Source organism: Capsaspora owczarzaki (assembly GCF_000151315.2).
Source record: "Capsaspora owczarzaki ATCC 30864 unplaced genomic scaffold supercont2.1, whole genome shotgun sequence".
Lineage (NCBI taxonomy): Eukaryota > Filasterea > Ministeriida > Capsasporidae > Capsaspora > Capsaspora owczarzaki.
Genome location: NW_011887292.1, coordinates 3,555,273 through 3,574,015, shown reverse-complemented (window position 1 = coordinate 3,574,015; position 18,743 = coordinate 3,555,273). Strand labels below are relative to the sequence as shown.

The 18,743-nt window shown below is 53.4% G+C and overlaps 5 protein-coding genes across 5 annotated transcripts; 2 read left to right on the top strand and 3 right to left on the bottom strand.

Annotated features, from left to right (window-relative positions):
* Nucleotides 1-6,452: 6,452 nt before the first annotated feature.
* Nucleotides 6,453-8,816, bottom strand: CAOG_01113 (NAD-dependent epimerase/dehydratase). Its single transcript, XM_004365927.2, has 4 exons — nucleotides 8,763-8,816; nucleotides 7,773-7,940; nucleotides 7,479-7,570; nucleotides 6,453-7,346 (listed from the first exon to the last, which is right to left on the bottom strand). The coding sequence occupies exons 1-4, from the start codon at nucleotides 8,791-8,793 to the stop codon at nucleotides 6,546-6,548; spliced, it is 1,092 nt and encodes a 363-aa protein (XP_004365984.1). The 5' UTR covers nucleotides 8,794-8,816; the 3' UTR covers nucleotides 6,453-6,545.
* A 181-nt stretch (nucleotides 8,817-8,997) lies between these two features.
* On the bottom strand, nucleotides 8,998-10,891 carry CAOG_01112 (hypothetical protein). The gene has a single exon (XM_004365926.2). It carries the CDS (start codon nucleotides 10,797-10,799, stop codon nucleotides 9,135-9,137), a length of 1,665 nt encoding a protein of 554 aa, XP_004365983.1. The 5' UTR covers nucleotides 10,800-10,891; the 3' UTR covers nucleotides 8,998-9,134.
* A 188-nt stretch (nucleotides 10,892-11,079) lies between these two features.
* CAOG_08474 (hypothetical protein) lies at nucleotides 11,080-12,725 on the top strand. Its single transcript, XM_011271744.1, has 3 exons — nucleotides 11,080-11,260; nucleotides 11,392-11,544; nucleotides 11,741-12,725. Exons 1-3 carry the CDS (start codon nucleotides 11,130-11,132, stop codon nucleotides 11,973-11,975), a joined length of 519 nt encoding a protein of 172 aa, XP_011270046.1. The 5' UTR covers nucleotides 11,080-11,129; the 3' UTR covers nucleotides 11,976-12,725.
* On the top strand, nucleotides 12,661-15,119 carry CAOG_08473 (ADP-ribosylation factor 1). The gene is made up of 4 exons (XM_011271743.1): nucleotides 12,661-12,725; nucleotides 12,846-13,008; nucleotides 13,667-13,777; nucleotides 14,340-15,119. The coding sequence occupies exons 2-4, from the start codon at nucleotides 12,861-12,863 to the stop codon at nucleotides 14,627-14,629; spliced, it is 549 nt and encodes a 182-aa protein (XP_011270045.1). The 5' UTR covers nucleotides 12,661-12,725; nucleotides 12,846-12,860; the 3' UTR covers nucleotides 14,630-15,119.
* CAOG_01109 (urocanate hydratase) lies at nucleotides 15,094-18,666 on the bottom strand. The gene is made up of 13 exons (XM_004365923.2): nucleotides 18,418-18,666; nucleotides 17,874-18,048; nucleotides 17,684-17,789; nucleotides 17,526-17,609; nucleotides 17,355-17,435; nucleotides 17,199-17,263; nucleotides 17,028-17,119; nucleotides 16,815-16,908; nucleotides 16,598-16,722; nucleotides 16,134-16,485; nucleotides 15,624-16,010; nucleotides 15,477-15,548; nucleotides 15,094-15,406 (listed from the first exon to the last, which is right to left on the bottom strand). Exons 1-13 carry the CDS (start codon nucleotides 18,613-18,615, stop codon nucleotides 15,159-15,161), a joined length of 2,079 nt encoding a protein of 692 aa, XP_004365980.1. The 5' UTR covers nucleotides 18,616-18,666; the 3' UTR covers nucleotides 15,094-15,158.
* Nucleotides 18,667-18,743: the final 77 nt, after the last annotated feature.

Sequence of the window (18,743 nt, the reverse complement as noted above, 5' to 3'; positions counted from 1 at the left end):
TTCTTGGGCCGAGTTGATAAACTGCTGCTTGGCGACGGGGTTGGCCGTCTTGGTCGAGGCAGTCTTGCAAGCAGTGCAGAGGGCAGCAGTGTGCTTGGCAATGACGGTCGCAGCAGAGAGGATTTGCTGCTGCGAGGCGTTCGGGACGAGCAGCGAGTCGCAAGCGCCCTGAATGGCCTGCTGGGCACGGGCAAACTGGCCCTGGTCGACAAGGCCGACAACGGCGGCGCTCGAGGAAGGATCGGCAACACCGACAAGGTAGGCAGCCTGGGCGGCAGCCTCCGTCAGGGCAGTGACGGCAGAGGCAGCCTCAGTGACAGAGGCGCCAATCTTCTCGCCCTCGCCAGAGCGGGCAGAGTTGGCAATCTCGCCCATGGCGTTGGCAAGAACCTTGCTCTTCTCAAGGACAGTGTCGAGGCACTCAAAGTACGAGGCGTCGCTGACGGGCTCGGAGGGGTTGTTGAGGGAGGCAGCCATGGCGTTAATGTTGCGGATGGCATTGTCGCACTCCTTCTGGCCGGGGGCAGAGGTCGAGCACGTGTCGAGCAGCGCGTTGATGGCGTCAGTGACACCACGAGCGCTCAGCGCAAGGTTGTTCTTGTTGTTCGGGCCGCTGGGGTCGGCAGCGAGGGCCTTCGAGGCAATGACCAGGCGCGACGAGGAGGCAGAGACACCCTTGAGCTGGGAAATGAGCTCCTGCTGGGCCTGGACATCCTTGGTGGCGCCAGCGAGCTTGACGCCAGAGTCGATAAAGTTCTGGTGCTTGACCTGGTAGGCCTTGGCAGCCTCGGCGAGCTGCTGCGGGGTGCCACGAGCAGCGACGACGAGGTCGTTCGAGGCCAAGTTGAGGGCAGCGGCCGCGTTGGTGAGGGCATCCTGCGACTGGGCGAACGTTTCGCCGGGCTTGGGGGCGGGGAAGTTGCCACTGTCGAGACGCTCGGACGCAGCCGCGATGGCGCGAATGCAGTTGTCGACATCGCGCTGGCCGGGCAGGCAGCTGACGACCTGGTTGAGGGCAGCCGACACAGTCTTGGCGACAGCAGCGAGCTTTTGCTGCTTCTGGGGGTCGGCCGAGTTCTTGACGGCGGCGTTGGCCTCGCCAATGAGCTTGGCGGACTCGGCCATGACCGTGTGCGCAGACTTGAGGATGGCATCCTGCGCCTCGCGGTCGTTGGTGGTGGCAGCGACACCGCGGACGGCAGAGGCGAGGACCTTGAGGGCACCGGCAGTGTCGCGAGCAGCAATGCCAGTGTAGTTCTCGTTGCCCTGGTTGGCAGCCGTGAGGAGCTGCGCCATGGACGAGCCGACAGTCTTGGAGGTGGCACCGACTTCGAGAGCGGCCTCTTCGGCGTTGTCGCCGGGGAGGGGAAGCAGCTTGCCTTCGGCAGCAGCCTTCTGGGCATCCTGCAGGTCCTTGCCCAGCTGGTTGACAGAGTGCATGGCCGAGTCAATCTCGAGCGAGCCGCAAGCATCGGCAGCCTTGGCCTGAGCAGAGCGGAGCTCGGCAAGTGCAAGGGCAGCCTGCTTGGCAGCGTTGGCGAGGTTGAGGGCAGCAGCGGGGTCGCCGACGGTGGGGTGGGCAGCCTTGGCAGCAGCAACCATCTTGACGCCGGGGTTGACGACCGCCTTGGTGGCGTTGATCAGGTTGAGCTGAGCGGAGGGAGTGTCGGGGTTGTTGGCGTGGTCGCGAGTGGCCGAGATGACCTGGCCAAGCGTGTCCTGGACAGCCTTGCACTGAGCAAGCAGCTGCTGCTGCGAAGCCTGGTTGCGGTTGGACGAGGTGGACGCCTGGGAGGCAGCAATGAGCTGGGTGGACGCGGCAGCAGTCTGCTTGGCAGCCTCCTCGAGCTTCTTCATGAGCTTCTTCTTGATGGCAGCGGCGGCAGCAGCGTTGGTGGCAGTGCGGAGCGCCTCAGCAGCCTCCTTGAGCTTGGCCTGGTAGGTGGCGTCGTTGGGGTTTTGGGCAGCCTCCTTGGCGGCAGCAATCATGCGAGCAGTGCACTCGGCGAGCTCCTTGGCGGCCGCGAGCAGCTTGCGCTGCTTCTCGGGGTCGGTCTCCTTGGCGGCATCAGCCTTGATGCAGTTGACAAGCTGCGAGGTGGCCTGGGCGAGGGCCTTGGCCTGACGAACCATCTCGGGGGCGTTGCCCATCGAGGCAAACAGCTTCTCGGTCGAGGCGAGAATAGTGTCGCAAGCCTCGTCGAAATCGTTCTGGGGCTTGGCGCGACCACCCTGCTGGGCCTGGGCAATCAGACGCTGAACAGCCTCCGAGACGGTGGCAGCGTTCTGCTTGAGCTCGGCCTTGGCAGCCTCGTCCTTGCAAGCAGAGTCGGCAGAGCCAACGAGCGAGTCGACAGAGTTGGTGACCTGCTTGGCAGACTCGATGAGCTGCTCCTGGCACATGGGCGAGTTGATGGACGGCGCGAGCACCTTGGTGCAGGCGACGAGCTGGGAAGTGCTCATGGCAGTGCCCTTGGCAGCGTTGATGACCTTGTTCTGGGCGGCAGGGTCGTCCGACTTGCTGGCAACCGTCTTGGCAGACGAGACGAGGTTGGTCGTCGCGGCGGCGATCGCCTTGCTGATGGCGAGGAGCTCCTCCTGGGAGGCAGCGTCGACCTCGGGCTCGCCCATGTGGGCGAGGAGGTCCGAGGTGGCGGCACCGATGGCCGAGGCGGCGGTGAGCAGGTCTTGGCGCGAGTCGGTCGAGCCGGGCTTGACCGAGTTGAGGAGCTTGGAGGTGGCGCCGGCGAGGCCGCGGGCAGCCTCGAGCAGACGATCGCTCGTGCCAGAGTCCGAGACGAGGGCAGCCATCATCTTGGCGTTCTTGGCGAGCTCAGTCAAGTTGGACGAGATGGTGGTGACGGCAGAGCCGACGGCAGTGTGGTCCACCTCCGAGGGTTCGGCGCCAGTGAGCGTGACGACGGACGCGGTCGCTGCAGTCATGGCGGCAAGCTGCGAGGCCATGTTCTGCTTGGACACGTCGAGGGTCTGCTGACGCCACTGGATGGAAGCAGGGTCGGTACCAAGCGGGGGCAGCGAGGCAGCAACACCAAGCTCGTTGGTGGCAGCGTTGACGGCGGCAAAGCCAGTCTGAACAGTGCCCATGAGGGCGTGCTGGGCGGCACCATGGCCGGAGGCATCGGCCATCGACATGCCCATGTGCGCCTGCTGGCCAGTGGCCGACATGCCAGAGCCGTTGTAGCTCGAGTAGCGCAGCTGCTGAGCGCCAGCGCGGCCAAACTGGCCAACGCCAGCACCAGCCGAGCGAACAATTCCGGGGAGGGCGACGCTGCCTTCGGTGGCATAGCCCAGGGCCGAAGGGACGTGCTGGATGGCGGTGGCCTTGCCAGCCGAGACAGAGTCCTCGAGCATGAGCTGCTCCTCGCCGTCTTCACCGACGCCGCGGTCAGAGTTCTTCTTCTTCTTCAGGATAATGTCAATGTAACCGGCAATGAGCTGGGAGATGGCATCACCTTCGCTGGTCTGGACAGAGTAGTACGACTCGGAGTAGTCGCCGAAATCGAGGGTGAACGAGTTGGGCGAGGCGGCCCAGCGACGGACCTGGGTGAGCTGCCAGGTCTTGAGGACCTCCTTGGTCTTCTCGTCGACACGCATAATGTTGTCGCGCGTGATGCCGAGCAGACGGGGGACGAGCTTGTTCTTGCCGCGCTCCTTCTCCTTGACGAGGAAGAAGGTGACACCATAGGTCTTGAGCGAGCGACACAGCTGAATGTAGCGGTACTTGGCGTTGAGCTCGGTCATGGAGTGGAGCTTGGCATGCTCCTGGAAGATGCGCTTCTCGACAGACTTGTTCTTGGCGTATTCCGGGGGAAGCAGGCCCTTGATGTCAAAGAAGCCGGGCTTGTGCTTGTCGGGCTGGTGGTCGCCAAACTGGACCTGGCACTGCATGGCCGCAAACTGGCAGGCCTCCTCCTCCGTGCACGGATGGGTGCCGTTGAGGATGGCGTCGCGGGACTGCACGTACAGCAGGTTGAGCTGGACGGGGTCGTTGCGGTCGACGTTCTGGTCCGAGAAGAAGAACTTTTTGCGGAGCAGCAGGACTTGGGTCTCGTCGATACCCTGCTCACGAAGCGAGCGGTCGTTGAGGAGCCAGCCAATCTCGTCGTCCGTGTGGAGCTTCTTCTTGAGCTTCTCCATCTTCTCGCGGTCCTTCTTGGAGCGAGCGAGCTCCTCCTCCTCGTCACGGTCGCGGGGCTTCTTCTCCTCCTCCTTGACCTCCGCCTCGCTGACAAAGGCAAACTCGTCCGGGTTGTTGATGCCAATGCGCGAGCAGACAGTCTTGACGAGATCGCCAACCGACTGCGAGTCGTCCACGAGCACAGTCTTGAGGGTGCCGTCCATCAGGCGCACACGCAGAGGGCGGTGCTTCTTCTTGTACTCGAGCATGTCACCCGACTTGAGATCGTAGTAGTTCAGGGTGCGGCCGGGCTCGAGCCAGCGGCCCTTCTTGGGGTCTTCGTCGGGCCAGAACAGACCGTGATCCGTGCCGCCAGTGTTGGCCTCGCCAAGACGGTCGCGAATGTCCTTGCAGATGTCGTGGACAATCATGTCCGGGTCGAACTGCATTGTCTTGACATTGTTTGTCTTGACAATGTGCACACGCAGAGAAAGAGACGCCATTGTTGCCAGTAGTTCTTGTTGTCCGTTGAAAGTACGAGTACCTTGTTTGATTTTTTGCACGAGAGAGTTTTTCTGTTTTGAGAGAGAGAGAGAGAGAGAGAGAGAGAGAGGGTGTGTGTGTGTGTGAACAAGCCAAAAAAAAAAAAAAATCAGTGAGAAAAATAAAATCCCAAAACAGAAACAAAACGATCGACGATTTTAATAATTTTTGTTTTGAAAAAAAAAAAAAAAAGTTGCCCCAAAAACGTTTCTGGGTTTTGAAAAGCGATGATTTTTTTTTTTTTTTTGGTTTTTGTTGTGTGTAGAACGAACCGAAAAAATAAAAAATACAATAAAAATACAAAATAAAAATCGGGCGGTTTTGCTTTGGGTCAATGAACCCGTTACAACAGCGTTGGCCTGAGAAGACCAAAAGAGCGTCATTGTGACACTGCGCCAGCACACACCGCGCACAACCAGAGCGGCAGCACAGGCACTCGCTGGCACGAATGGGAAAGAGAGAGAAAAAAAATAACGGAAGAAAAAAAAAAAAAAAAAAAGACAAAAACACAACAGAAAATGGAAAGCGATTTTTTTTTTTTGTTTGGCGAACAGGGCTGGAGCAGCGTCTCATTGCGGCGCAAGAGACAGGCATCATCGCACACAGCGTTGCACCACCAACACACAGCACGGATGCAGGCCAGCATGAGTGCGGAGGTTGCGCTACCAGTGGCTGCACGACAGGTGAGCTGTTGTTGTTGTGTTTTTTTTTTGTTCTTTTCTCTATCAATTGCATTTTGATTTTTTTTTTTTTTGTTTGCGTAGATTCAGGAAACGTCACAACAGCCTTGGCTTCCTGCCAACGTCTTGTTCTGCAAAACCGCAAGTGTGTGTGCCAGCACAACACGCTGCCGATGCGGCCGGCACATCAGGAGGCAGACGACCAACGACAGCAGCCGCAAGGCAAAGCGACAAAAAACCTCCCCGAAAATAGACAAGAAAAACGAAAAAAAAAACACGGAAAAAAAAGAAACGAAAACGAAAAAAAGAAAAAAAAAAAGACAACATGTGCAGTTGCCCAGCAATAGGCTGCTGAAGGACACTCAATGACAACGAGAAGGGTGCGGGACTATAAGGGGGATGGGCGGTACCTTTGGTCCTGTTCAAACACTGCCGCCAAGCTGGTCTGAATAATCGCAAGGAAAAAACAAAAACAACGAGCAAAAAAAAAGAATAAAACAAATAAAAAGACTGTGGAAATGAATGAATTGGGCTTTTTTTTTTTTTTTTTTTTTTGTTAATATCGTTGATCAAGATCCCACAAAGGCAACAAGATCCATGGATGAAAATACACTCGAGTTACCCAACACCATTCGTCATTCTTCCCACGAAACGCGTTGATGCATGTCACGAAACACTGTGTTTGTGAAACAAAACCACTGCTTATGCGGTCAGCCGAAAAAAGAAACGGCAACCAAACTGCAAGCAGCAATCAACCGCAAGGTGCCGCCAAGAAAAATATTATAAAATAAAATAAAATAAAATCTCCCCCTCCGTTCTGAGACGGATTGCGCGATATTCAATGCGGTGATTGTTCAAGCACAAGCAAGCAGGGAAAACGCGCGACAACTCCCAGCGCATCAACCGTGAAGAAGAAGGACATAAATGAACAACAATAAAACGACAGCAGCTTTTTTTTTTCTTTTTTCTTTTTTTCGGGTCCACCAACACAACGAGCGGCTTTGTCACAATACACAATTTGCAGGACAGCTAACAGATCACAAACGAAAACACAAACACACACACAAAATTGTTGGGTGCGAAAACTACAGTCTGGTCGACAAAATGTTTTCTGTATTTCGGCGTTTTGCTTTTCATCCTCACAGACATGCCAAAATGAAAACAACAAAAAAACAGGGACAGCTTTACAGGATGGACTTGGGGAAGAGGCCAAGCTTGACGTACTCATCGACGACGTTCTTGAGGGCGTCCTTGGTGAGCTGCGGCTGGGTGTAGGAGAAGCCGAGCTTTTCAATCTTGGAGCCGTCAACGGTCGTGTTGTTGTTGTACAGCAGCTCTTGGTCGAGGTAGGGGCTGAGAGGAGTGTTCTCAATGCCGTCGGCCTTGAGGAGCTTCGACCAGGGGTCCATGTGCGACTCGTTGACATCCTCGGTAATGTTCTTCATGTTGAGCTTGGCCAGGTTGGACTGGATTGAGCCGGCGTACGAGTGCTTGATGCCAAAGATCTGATCGAGGATGGTGCTGACAGTGTCCTGGGACGTGTCGCCCTTGTCCGCCAGGTTGTAGATCTCGCCGCTGTTGCCGTGGTCGGTCAGGTAGAAGAGGGCGCGCGCAACGTCGTCAACATGTACAGTGTTGAGGCGGAGCTTCTCAGTCCACAAAAGCTTCATCTGCTCGTTGAGGCTCTTGTAGACGGCGCCGATAATCAGACGCGGGGTCAGGCCGAGCAAATCGCCAGTGCCGTAGACGATGGCGGGGCGAACAATGACATAGTTCAGGCCGGCAATGCCCTTGATGGCCTCCTCAGCCTTCAGCTTGTATTGCGCAATGGTAGTCCACGGGTTGAGCTTGTCCGTCTCCGTGCTGGCATCCTTGTCGCTGCTGTACACCTGGGCGGTCGACACCTCAATAAAGCGCTTGACGCCGCGCTTGGCAGCCTCCTTGGCGACGCACACCGACAAGCTGAGGACCTTCTCTTCGTAGATCTAAGAGATGGAGAGAGCAGGAGCAGAAAATGGAAGAAGAAGAAGAAGACGAAGAAGAAGAAGAAGTGAGAGGAAGGAAAAGAGCAATGAAATAATCAACTTGTGGTTTTGCGAGAAAATCACAGATCGTACCTTCTCAGTCTGGCCGTACTTGGTCTCAGCAGCGAGGTTGATGACAAAGTCGAACGAGGCGCCAGCGTTGTCGAAGGCGTTGGCAGTGGAAGCTGCACAGGCAAGACAAAACCCCCCGCCAAAAAACAAGCAGTGAGCAACAAACAAAAAACCAAAAACCAAAAAACCAAAAAAAAAAAAAAAAAAAAAACCACAACGTCCACAGAGTGACAAACGAGATCAATCCAACAACAAGACGACACTGAATCAAGCAAGACATCAAAGCAGCACAGCTCAAGATCCGGGCGTACTCACCAGCGTTGGTCAGGTTGCCCTGGACAAACTCAACACCAGCGAAAGCCTTGGTTTGGCGCTCAGTCAGCCAAGCGGTCTGGGGCAAGACCTTGTCGACGACGCGGATCTTGCTGGCAAGGCTGTTCTCAACGAGATGGACGATCAGGTTGCGGCCGATGAAGCCGACGCCTGCAAAACGATGCAAGTCATCACAGTGAGCTCAAAAAACATAAAAAAAACAAACAAAAAATAAAAAAAACCAAAAAAACAAAAAAAAAAAAATAAAAAATAATAAAAAAATAAAATAAAAAGAAGGAAAAGGAAAGCCACAATACAAACAAACAAACCAAACAAATAAAAAAAAAATAACGGAAAATAACAGGCTTTCTGTTCTTCCACAGCGACCTCACTCGCGCAGGCTCAGCCATGGAACGACACACACGCACCAACGCTCTCAGCAAGAGGCGCAGGCAAGCGAGCCGGGCAAGCAGACCACCCCGCTGATGAAGCGAATTGCAACCAGAATCGCAAGCAAATCGAAAAACATAAAAAAAAAAATCGAGATCGAAAAATCTCTCGTGCTTGAGAGCATTCTGCTGCATCGAGCTTCGGTCACGGCACACATCGACGCTGAGGCGCATCTGGAGATCGCCAGACGGCGGTGCGCAGCTGACACGAAGCGAAATCGTTGTCTCTCACACTCATGAGAAGAAGCAGAGATTGAAAATAAACAAACTTAAAAAAAAAAAAAAAAAAAAAAAAAAACTCTCCAACCAGCTTGTGTCGCCAACTCGCTCCGTTTCGAGCGGCAAGGACGGGCCCGCGGGAGAGAGGAACACGTTGGCTTTCCATTCGAGCCCAATGCGAAGCGGGTTCGCGGAGATCAACGACACGAGGCGAAAAACGAAAAACGAAAAAAATCGACGATGACCGAAAAGTGAAAGGAAAAACGCTCCAAAAAAACAAAAAAAAAAAAAAAACAAAAAAAAACAAAAGCAATTCACCACTCACCGCCAAGGACGAGAATGGAGGGCTTGGACATGGTTCAAACAACAAAAACTAAATGTTGGAGTGACCGTGGTGTGAGTTTGGTGAAGACGGTACAAATACAATGACACGTTTAGCACAACATGAAGTGATGCACTCCAAACCCACGCCAGATGCAAAAAAAAAAACAACCACCATTGTGATCCTAAGCCCTTTTGTCGCCCACCCAACTCCAATCCATTTGCAAAGCCTTAAGAGAGGCGAAGACAGCTTTATTGAAGGATCACTCGATCACAGTGTGTCGCGCTAGATCAAGGTCAGGTGCAACGTTTTCCCCAATACAATTCTGTGCAAAAGTAGAAAAGCTTGCAAATTGGTGCCATTTATTTTCATCCATCAAGAGCAGACGCATAGTTTAGACGCATAGTTTGGACAGTCCGGAGCATTCAGCTCAAAGTACAAGGAAGCTTTCGGATCGGCGGTGATGCTCCGCCATGGAATGTCCTGCGGACAGAACTTTGCGTTGGCAAAAGCAAACACTCCTCCAGCGCCAATTCGCACCAGACTCTTTTTGAGGGGTTCCAAAGAGGTGACACCATTGAGGTGGTGCAACATGAGCGCCCATGACTTTTCCCAAAGTCCAGTGCCGACAATGGTGCGGAGGCTCCCCAGGCCGTCGAGCGTCGTCATTGCTGGGTTTTTCCAAAGGCGGAGATAGCCGCTAATCTCGAGCACATGGGTGAAGGCAGACTTGATCCCGCGCAGGACGGCGTTGTTCTCAATGTGAATCGGACCTGCGGTGGTGGTAATCCCTTGCAGACCCTCAATGCTGAGCAGACGCGGATTGTCGGAAATGATAATTCCGTCACGCACAAATCCGAGCTTGCGGAGCGAGTCCAGATTGGCAAGCAATGCATTGTCTTGCACCATCAGCGAAAACCTGTTGCCGCTCCACAGGTAGCCTGGCAAGTTGTCGCCAATATCACGGAGCGCGGTGAGGCCGCTGAGCGACTCGAGCTTGTTGACGCGCGAGATGCGCAGGTAGCCTCCGACATGACGCAAGTGACCCAAGCCTCGGTCGTCCGTGAGCGCGGCCAGATTCTGAATGTCGAGAAACCCTTCAATGACCTGCAAGCTGGCGAGTGCGGACAAGTCCGTGATGGTCTCGTCGTCGGGCTGTCCGTTCGACGGACCTATCCGTACACCTCCAATCACGTGTGTGCACTCGGCCAGCAGGCGAACGAGCTGCTCCTGGTTTTTGGCATGGAAGATGCGCGATCCACGGGGGCCTTTGGCCTGGGCAACGCAGCGAACCAGCACGTCGGGCTCGACGGGCGCGGCCGCCATGCCACGACTCGCCGCCACAGCCTCCTCTGCCTCGCGGAGTTTGCGATCTGCCGCAGCGGCAGCCATGAACTCTTCGTTTTGCAGCTCGACAAACGGCGCGGGGTCGAAAATGTTCTCATCGTCATTGAAATCACCGTTCACGACCTGGTTGGCCTCTTCCGTGTAGAGCGACTGCTTGTGCTTGTCTGTGAAATCGCCTTCCTCTGCGCCAGCGGCTTCTCTGCTGATGGCATCGGACGATCCACTCAGATCGCCGCCTTCGTCGTACTCTGCATGCGACGGGTTGTGCGGGCCGTGAAGTCCATTGGGATCGAAGGTGACCGTTCCGTCCGCCTCCAAGCGCCAGCCCTTGCCCAGCTTGCTCAGCACTTGCTCTGGGATTTGCTGCGCGAGATTGTCTTCCGAGGAGTACTCGTCCTCGTCCTCGTACTCGTCGGCATGGCGCTCGGTTGCCATTGTTGTCGTCCCGCTGTCGGCCAATCCGTCGCGGTCGCCAATCAGCCCTGCGTTCAGGACGTCGTCCGCGTCGGGGTCGTACAGGTCAGCGCCAGGGTTCTCGCGGGCATGCATCTGCCGAGCGTGTGTCGGCGTCATCCATCGTGGTCCGACCACCAGCAGCAGGCAGAGCATCATGAGCGAGACGAGAACAAAGGATTGCTCCCTGTGCTTGCTGGCTGGCGTTCTGCTTCCTGGCTGAAGTCGGCGCGCGTTCATGATGGAATAATGAACTGCAAAAATGAACAAAAACAAGCAAAAAAGCAAGGAAATGGGAGGGACTTTGCCGAACGAACGAAGATTTGAAGATTGGAAAGATGGAAAAGATTGAGCTTCGACCAACTTGACTTGGAGTTGTACTACGACCGAATGCACAGTAATTCATGATCTCACAATGCTAGTGAACCACCAGACCGCATCTCGTTCCTTTGTGTAGAGTGGCAGCTAGCTTTGAGCCATTGCCAGACGAAATCGAAATCCCCCACAGTTTTAGTCTACATTTATCATACTTGCCTATCTATTCAGTCCAACAGAAACACACACAACAAAATGACAGACGAGCTGTCTGGACAAGCACCTCCACCACCGCCATTGGACGCGAGCACCGTGTTTGCCAACAAGATTACTTCGGGCATCGATCACGGCGCCGTCAATGACATGCTACGGCAGCAGCGGCTAATGTGAGCACACACCCCCCCCCCCAACTCTTGTTGATCTTGCGATGGGTGCACCCGTCGGACGCAAAGCGGGGGCCGCAAGCAACAGTGGGAGGGACTGCACTGAACTTGGAGCTTGCTTTGGGCTGGAGCAGACTCGGTCGCTTTGAGCGGACGAACGCGCGGCTGTCCCGCTTCAACGAGCATCTGGACAGCGTGCTTGGAGCTCACACTGCTCGGTTCAAGTCATACACACACCAGCTGGTGGACGCCAAGAAAGACCTCGAGTCCATCTTTCGTCGAATCCGGTGAGGCGCTTTTTGTGTTTTGCTGTTGGATCGCGTTGATGCTGAGCATTTGTTCATTGAGGAATTCAACAAGAAGGATGTTCATGATTTCAACAAAATCGAGGCGACTCTGTTTGTTGATACTTGGACGGCGCCGAGCGTCGGTGGATGTTGAACATCTCTCATCACTCACCGCGAGTTCGCTCTCTGCTGTCAGCGCATTGCGGGCCAAGCTCACTCAGCAGTATCCCGAGGCCTTCTTTGGACTGGAGATGCCCGGCAACATTTCAGATGACGACGATGATGATTATGGCGACGAGGACGAAGAGCACGACCCAAGGTCGAAGACGGCTGCGCGACCACAACACCCAGTCGAGCAGGAATCAGCCGCGACCGAGTCAAGCGAGGTGGCCGCTCCAGCCGATGATGGTGCTGCGCCTGATTCGGCTTGAGAACTGCCGAGGGCCACTTTGGCACACCCAACACCAGACCAAACGCTGTTCATTCGAGTTGAACTTCATGCTAACACTTTCAACACACTTCTTCAGCCTTCCAATCCCGCCGAAAGCCTTCGGAATCGCGCCATCAACCTTACATAACGAGTGACCTTCGATCTGGAACTTTGACACGCCGACAGATTCCTTGTTCAGTTTGCAGGTTGTTCGAGTTCCGACATCTCAATGAATTGCACGGCGCTCTGGCATCTTCCAGCCGCTCTTCTTGCTGTTCAAAAGCTGCTCTCTGCTCTTCCAACCCCCATGTCATTATCATCTGTATTATAGTCCTCCGAGCCCTTCCAACTGCTCAGCTGCAGCGTCTTCCCATGATTCGCAAACATTGAATCACTTCAACTCCGTTCACGCCAGTCGCTCCCGCGCTTACAAAGTCCAGATAAATTTAGAACAAGCTCAGTGCTTGCCTCATTGTTTCTTGGTTTTGTTCATCCCTTCCAAGTGTCGTCGTGGCAGGAGGAACAGTGGAGAGCTGACATAACGCGCCAGCGCGGCACTTTTTGTGAGTGTTCGCTTTTTGGTGGTGTATTCCTCGTGCATGCAGCCGGCCGTGCTGTCTTTGAGATGTGTTTTCCGAGCAGCTACACGTCGTTGGTGTTGGTCTGTGGATTTTTGCTCGCCGTCCTTTTGCGAAACAACTGCTTTTGAAGCAGTTTCCAAATCCGAATCGCAGCCATTTCTCATTTTGATGTATGTTTTTTTTTTTCGTTTTTTTTTTTTTTATCTTTTGTGATTTTTTGCGTTTGACTCACTCTCCTTCCTTGCTTCATCCCATTCCCATTCCCATCCCCACCCCCCACGAAAACGCAGAAAACAACCACCACAATGGGCAACGTCTTTGGCAACCTTTTCCGAGGCCTCTTCGGCAAGAAGGAGATGCGTATTCTCATGGTCGGACTCGATGCCGCCGGCAAGACCACCATTCTCTACAAGCTCAAGCTCGGCGAGATTGTCACCACCATCCCCACCATCGGTACGTCGCATCCCCATCTCTTCTTCTGCTTGTCTCCATCCTCCCCCCCCTCTTCTCGGACGGCCCGTCGCAGCGCAATGAACCAACGATTCTATTTTCAATTCTATTATTGTCCTTGATTTTTTTTTTTTTTTTTTTGGTTTTGGCTTGGATTTGGCTTCAACGTGGGGCTTTTTTTTTTTTTTTTTTTTTTTCCAAACGGCTTTTGCTTGAGCGTTTTGCTCGTCTTGCCGCCTTACACGGTGGGCCGCTCCTGATCGCCGACCCAACGATCAAACACGCGGGGTGGCCGGGCTCGGTCTGCGGTCGTAGCGATGTCCGCGGCATCGAAAGAGCACGAGGACGGCCAAAAAAAAAAAAAAAAAAAAAGAATTGAACAAAAAAAAAATGAAATTAAAAAAAAAAACTTTCAAAAAGAAGCCAGCCAGCCACGTCGACTGGAACTCGTGCGGCGCTCGCTGGCCAGTGCTGAGGCAGTGTCTGGTTTGCGAGGATGGTTGCGTGGGCCATGTTGGGCGAGCGGCGAACAGGAAGAGTCCCTTCGTTTTGGAGGGAACGATGGCCAGGTTATCGAAACCAGCGAACGCCACAACATGTTTTGCATTGACATTGCTGACTTTTTTTTTTTTAATAATTTTTTTTTGATTTTTTCGTTCAGGCTTCAACGTTGAAACTGTCGAATACAAGAACATCAGCTTCACCGTGTGGGACGTCGGTGGTCAGGACAAGATTCGCCCCCTCTGGCGCCACTACTTCCAGAACACCCAAGGTAAGCAAAGCACCAGCACGAACGCAAGAACGGAAGGAAAGAAAACAACAAAAGGAAAAAAAACCAAAAAAAAAAACCACGAAACAATTTTCCACACAGCGCGCGAAGAAAAAAAAAAAAAAAACGGAAAAAAGAAAAAAAAAATTAGGCGATCGCTTTTTTTTTTTTTTTTTTCCCTTGTTGAGTCTCGCTGCTGGGGAGGTTGGTTGTCCAAGTCGCCCGGGGCGCGTTGCCCCTCGATTCTGCTTGGAATCTGGCCTCGGTTCATCGACTCGGAGGGCACGAGATGATTGAGCAGCTCGGTGGGGGCGGTTTTTACGGCGAACTGCGTTCGTTCGTTCAGCAAACTGGTTTTTTTGTGATTTATTATTTTATTATTTTTTTTTCCAGTGCGTGTCAGCTGTTCCTTTTCGTTTGCCTCTGCGTCGTTGATCGTCTTATCATCCTGTTGCTGTTGTCGTTGTTGTCGTTGTTGTTTTCGAGCTGATGCGGATCGGCATCTTGAGGCATTTCTGTTTTGTCTGACCAAAACTTGTCTCGTTCCACCTCCCTCACTCATCAGGCCTCATTTTCGTCGTCGACTCGAACGATCGCGAGCGCATCTCCGAGGCTCGCGATGAGCTTATGCGCATGCTTTCTGAGGACGAGCTCCGTGACGCTGTCGTGCTAGTGTTTGCCAACAAGCAAGACTTGCCCAACGCCATGCAGACGCCCGAGATCACCGACAAGCTTGGCCTGCACTCGCTCCGCCAGCGCAACTGGTTCATCCAGGGCACTTGCGCCACTTCCGGCGATGGTCTTTATGAGGGTCTTGACTGGCTCGCATCCCAGCTCAAGAACCAAAAGAACTAAGCTTTGGTCGACCGCAGCTTGATATCTTCCCTTATCCTAGTTCCGCTTGTTTTTTTTTTTTCGTCGTTGTCCTACTCTTTTTTTTTTTGTTTTGGTTGTTTGTGGTTTCGGTTTTGGTATCGTTCTGGTTTTGGCTTTTGTGCGGGCCATGCTTTTATTATTGGCGCCCGAAGATCAAGATTGGTTTTCGACCGTTTTGACTCTGATGCGAGTGTGTACAGGTGCTGTCATGGCAGCCTGTCAATCTCATCGACACAACACAAAAAAAAGCAAACACCACGAAGAAGTTGCCTTTGCGCTCCCAGACTTTTGTTGATTGTTTCTTTTTTTTTGTTTCTTGTGAGTGTATCTTTTCCACAACAATTGGAATTTTTTTGATCTTCTACTGTTGCCGTTTCATTTGATGATGTTTCCAGGTCCACCTGTGTAGTTTGAGCTGCGTCGTACTTTCAAAACAGACAAAATGACAAAGAAGAAATTTATGTTTCCGACAACATGCACACTTTGAAGAGCAATCACAGAGACAGAATTATGCAGAGAGAATGCGAGTCAGCAGCGCCTGGTCGGCATGATGCGGCATGGTGACCGTAAGAAGGGGCTCCTCCTTCATGGCGGCGCGAATCTGGAACTCGGCATTGTCAACGCCAGCCCAAGCACGACGGGCAATGCCGTTGTTCACGTCCCAATGGAGCATGTGTCGGGCACGACGTTCGGCGTCGCTCGAGCCATCCAAAACCATGCCAAAGCCGCCATTCATGGCCTCGCCCCAGCCCGTGCCTGTGTGAGCAAGGACACTTGAGGATTAGTCGATGAACCAAGCAGTGCTTTCAGACACAAACACACGTACCGCCACCGTTGTGGATGGAAACCCAAGTTGCGCCACGGAAGGAGTCGCCAATGACGTTTTGGATGGCCATATCTGCGACAAAAGCATCCCCCAAATGAGAGCACCTTTTTTTTGTGCAAAGTAACAACCAAGCTCTTGCCGACTTACCGGCACAAAACATGGAGCCATCGCGAATGTGCGAGGTCTCACGCCACGGGGAATCTGTGCCACTGACGTCGTGGTGGTCGCGGCTGAGCACGACAGGACCAGACAGACGACCCTCGCGCAGAGCAGTGTTCATTGCTGCAGCGATGCGGGCGCGGCCAGTGGCATCAGAGTACAAAATACGGGCCTGCGAGCCAACCACAAGCTGGTGCTCGTCCACCGAGGTAATCCACAGCAGGTTGTCGTCGTACTGCATGCGGGAGCGGTCGCTGGCCTCCTTCATGGCTTCGCGAATCACTTCTGCCGCCAGCTGGTCTGTGAGCAACAAGTCTTCACGCTTGCCCGAGGTGCACACCCAGCGGAACGGGCCGAATCCCAGAGAGAAGATGTCTGCAAACAAGTCCAGAGGGTATGCCGTGTGAGCAACAACAACTTCTACAACAACAACAACAACAACAACAGCGAAAACAGAAAGTGACATCCAAAAGCAAGCAACAAGACGTTGGAACATACCTCCCATAATGTCCTCCACGTACGACGGGTACAGGAAACCACCGTCCGGGCGAAGAATGTTTGCGCCAGCTCGCCCGGCTTGCAGCATGAACGAGTTGCCATAGTCCCAGAAACGCATGCCGCGAGCAACCAGACGATTGATGGCATCCACTTGGCGACGGAGACTGTCGTTGACAGCCTCGCGGAAAGCCTCAGGCTTCTCTCGCATCATGGTGTTGCTTTCTTCGTACGTCAGACCAGCGGGGTAGTAGCCGCCCATGAACGGATTGTGCAAAGACGTTTGATCCGAGCCCAACTCGACCAACAGCTCAGGCTCCTTGGCAAAGTGCTCCCAGAGATCAACGACATTGCCCTAAAAAAAGAACAGGTGTAGAAGGGATGAATCAAAAGCGCCTCCAAAGAGAATCAACCGACATTTTGCAACCCTCCGATACAAACAGACTCCACGCGCTTGAATCTCATACCAAGTAGCCAATGCTCACAACCTCGCGTGCCGCACGAGCCTGTTTGATGCGAGCAACAAGCGCAGTCAAGTCCGAGTGGTACTCGTTGAGCCAGCCTTGGCGGTGTCGTTTGCGAAGAGCATCGCCTGCAGCAACAAGGCAGGAAAAACAAAACAAAGATTGGCGCGATGGTTTCAGCAACAAGAGCATTCAATCTTCACCAGAAGAGCGAGCCTACCGTTGATCTCAGCGACGACAGCAATGGCCTTGCAAATAACACCAGCCTTCGGCTGCGCACCGCTCATGCCTCCCAGACCAGACGTAACAAACACCTACAGGCAAAGCAAGCAGAGGTAAGAATATTGCCCATCACGCTTGGCGTGAAATTTCCGAGGTATGCAAAGACAAACAAACAAACAAACAAACAAACAACAAACAAATAAAAATTCACCTTGCCCTGCAGCTCGGAAGAGCCAAGATACTTGCGCCCAGCGTTGAGCAGAGTCAGCGTCGTTCCATGAACAATGCCTTGAGGGCCAATGTCTGCGTGTCAAAACCCCCAGAGTGAGAGCATGGCAACTCGTGAAAACCTGTACAAATGCGCCAAAAAATGCTCCCATACAGCAGTAGCTGCCAGCAGTCATCTGGCCGTATTGCGAAACACCCGTAGCGTACATGCGTTCGTAGCTATAAGGGGACAGATTTCAGAGTAGACTCTCAAGATGAGCAACGAGGACGAGGAACAGAGTCAGTCAGAAACGCAAGAAGAACGACTCACTCGGCAGGACTGCTATAGTTGGGAACCACCATGCCGTTGGTGACGACAACACGGGGACCTTCGCGGTGGCTCGGGAAGAGGCTGCAGATTTCACAAAAAGAAGCAAAATACAAGCAAGGAAGCCAATGAGAACCAGTAATGCTCGGCGAGTCCATTGGTTGCGGTACTTACCCAGCAGGATGGCCCGAGTACATGGCAAGCGTTTGCTCCTCGGTCATTTGGCTCAGATAGTGCATGGCAAGAAGGTATTGCGCCCTGAAATGCCAAACATTTAGTTGGAAAGAAATTTGCGAGTTTGTGCAACACACAAGCTGGGAACCAGTGCGTACCAGTTGGAAAACACGGAGCCGTTTCCACCGTAGGTGATGAGCTCATGCGGGAATTGGGCAACTTCAATATCCAAGTTATTCTGGATCATGACCATGATTGCGGCGGCTAACCAAAAAAAAAGAAAAGAAAAAAAAAGTGAACACAACAAAACAACACTGTTACAGCCAGCCATCGGGTGGGTGGCTTTACCTTGAGTGCACTTGGCAGGGTAGAGGTGGATTGGGTGGGCCTTCATGGTGTAGCTCGTCGGACGCAGGCGGTACATGTAAATGTGGCCATAGACGTTCAGCTCGTTCAAGAACTCTGGCGCAAGTGTCTCGTGCAGCTCGGTCGCAAAGTAGCGCAGCGCGTTCTTGAGTGCGAGCTGTTGTTTTGATGATGATTGAAGAAGACGATCATATATTCAAGTCAATCAAGGCAAGTCGCAGTAAGTTGGATTGGGCAAATTTGGATCAATGAAAACGACACACACACACATCTCTCTCTCTCTGCGCAAATACGAATGCGCATCGTCGTTCCACTGCATTCTCACACGACTGTGATGGGTGCGCAGTGACTGACTGGCTGTTACTGACGGACTGCGCAAAATCGAGCCACAGTCACGCACGTCCTCATTTTGCCAATGTTCCGACGCCCTTCCTCTTCTTCTTCTTCTTCCGAAGCACTCGTTGCAGTGACACACTCATCACAACAACAAACAACAAACAAGAACAAGAAATAGGGAGAGGCGCACCTGCTTCTCGGCGGGAGTCAGCTTGGGATTGCGCGCTGGCGCATGCGGGACGCTGGGGTCACGGTCTGTGGCAGGCTTGGGAGGCAGACCAGCCAGCGTCGTCGGGAGACCAGCCGCAAGCACTGCGAGCTGAGTGCGAAGCTCAACCTCGGCTGCAGATGTGGCTGTGGCAAGTGGGATGGCTGGGAAGTTGGACATTTTGGGATGTTCGTCGGAGAAGATTCGCAGCAGAAAAAGACTGAAATCCTGCGAAACTGTGTGTGGCTGCTGGGCTTCATCCAAAAGCAAGTTACATACCCCAATCAGTTGCTCATCGACACACATGT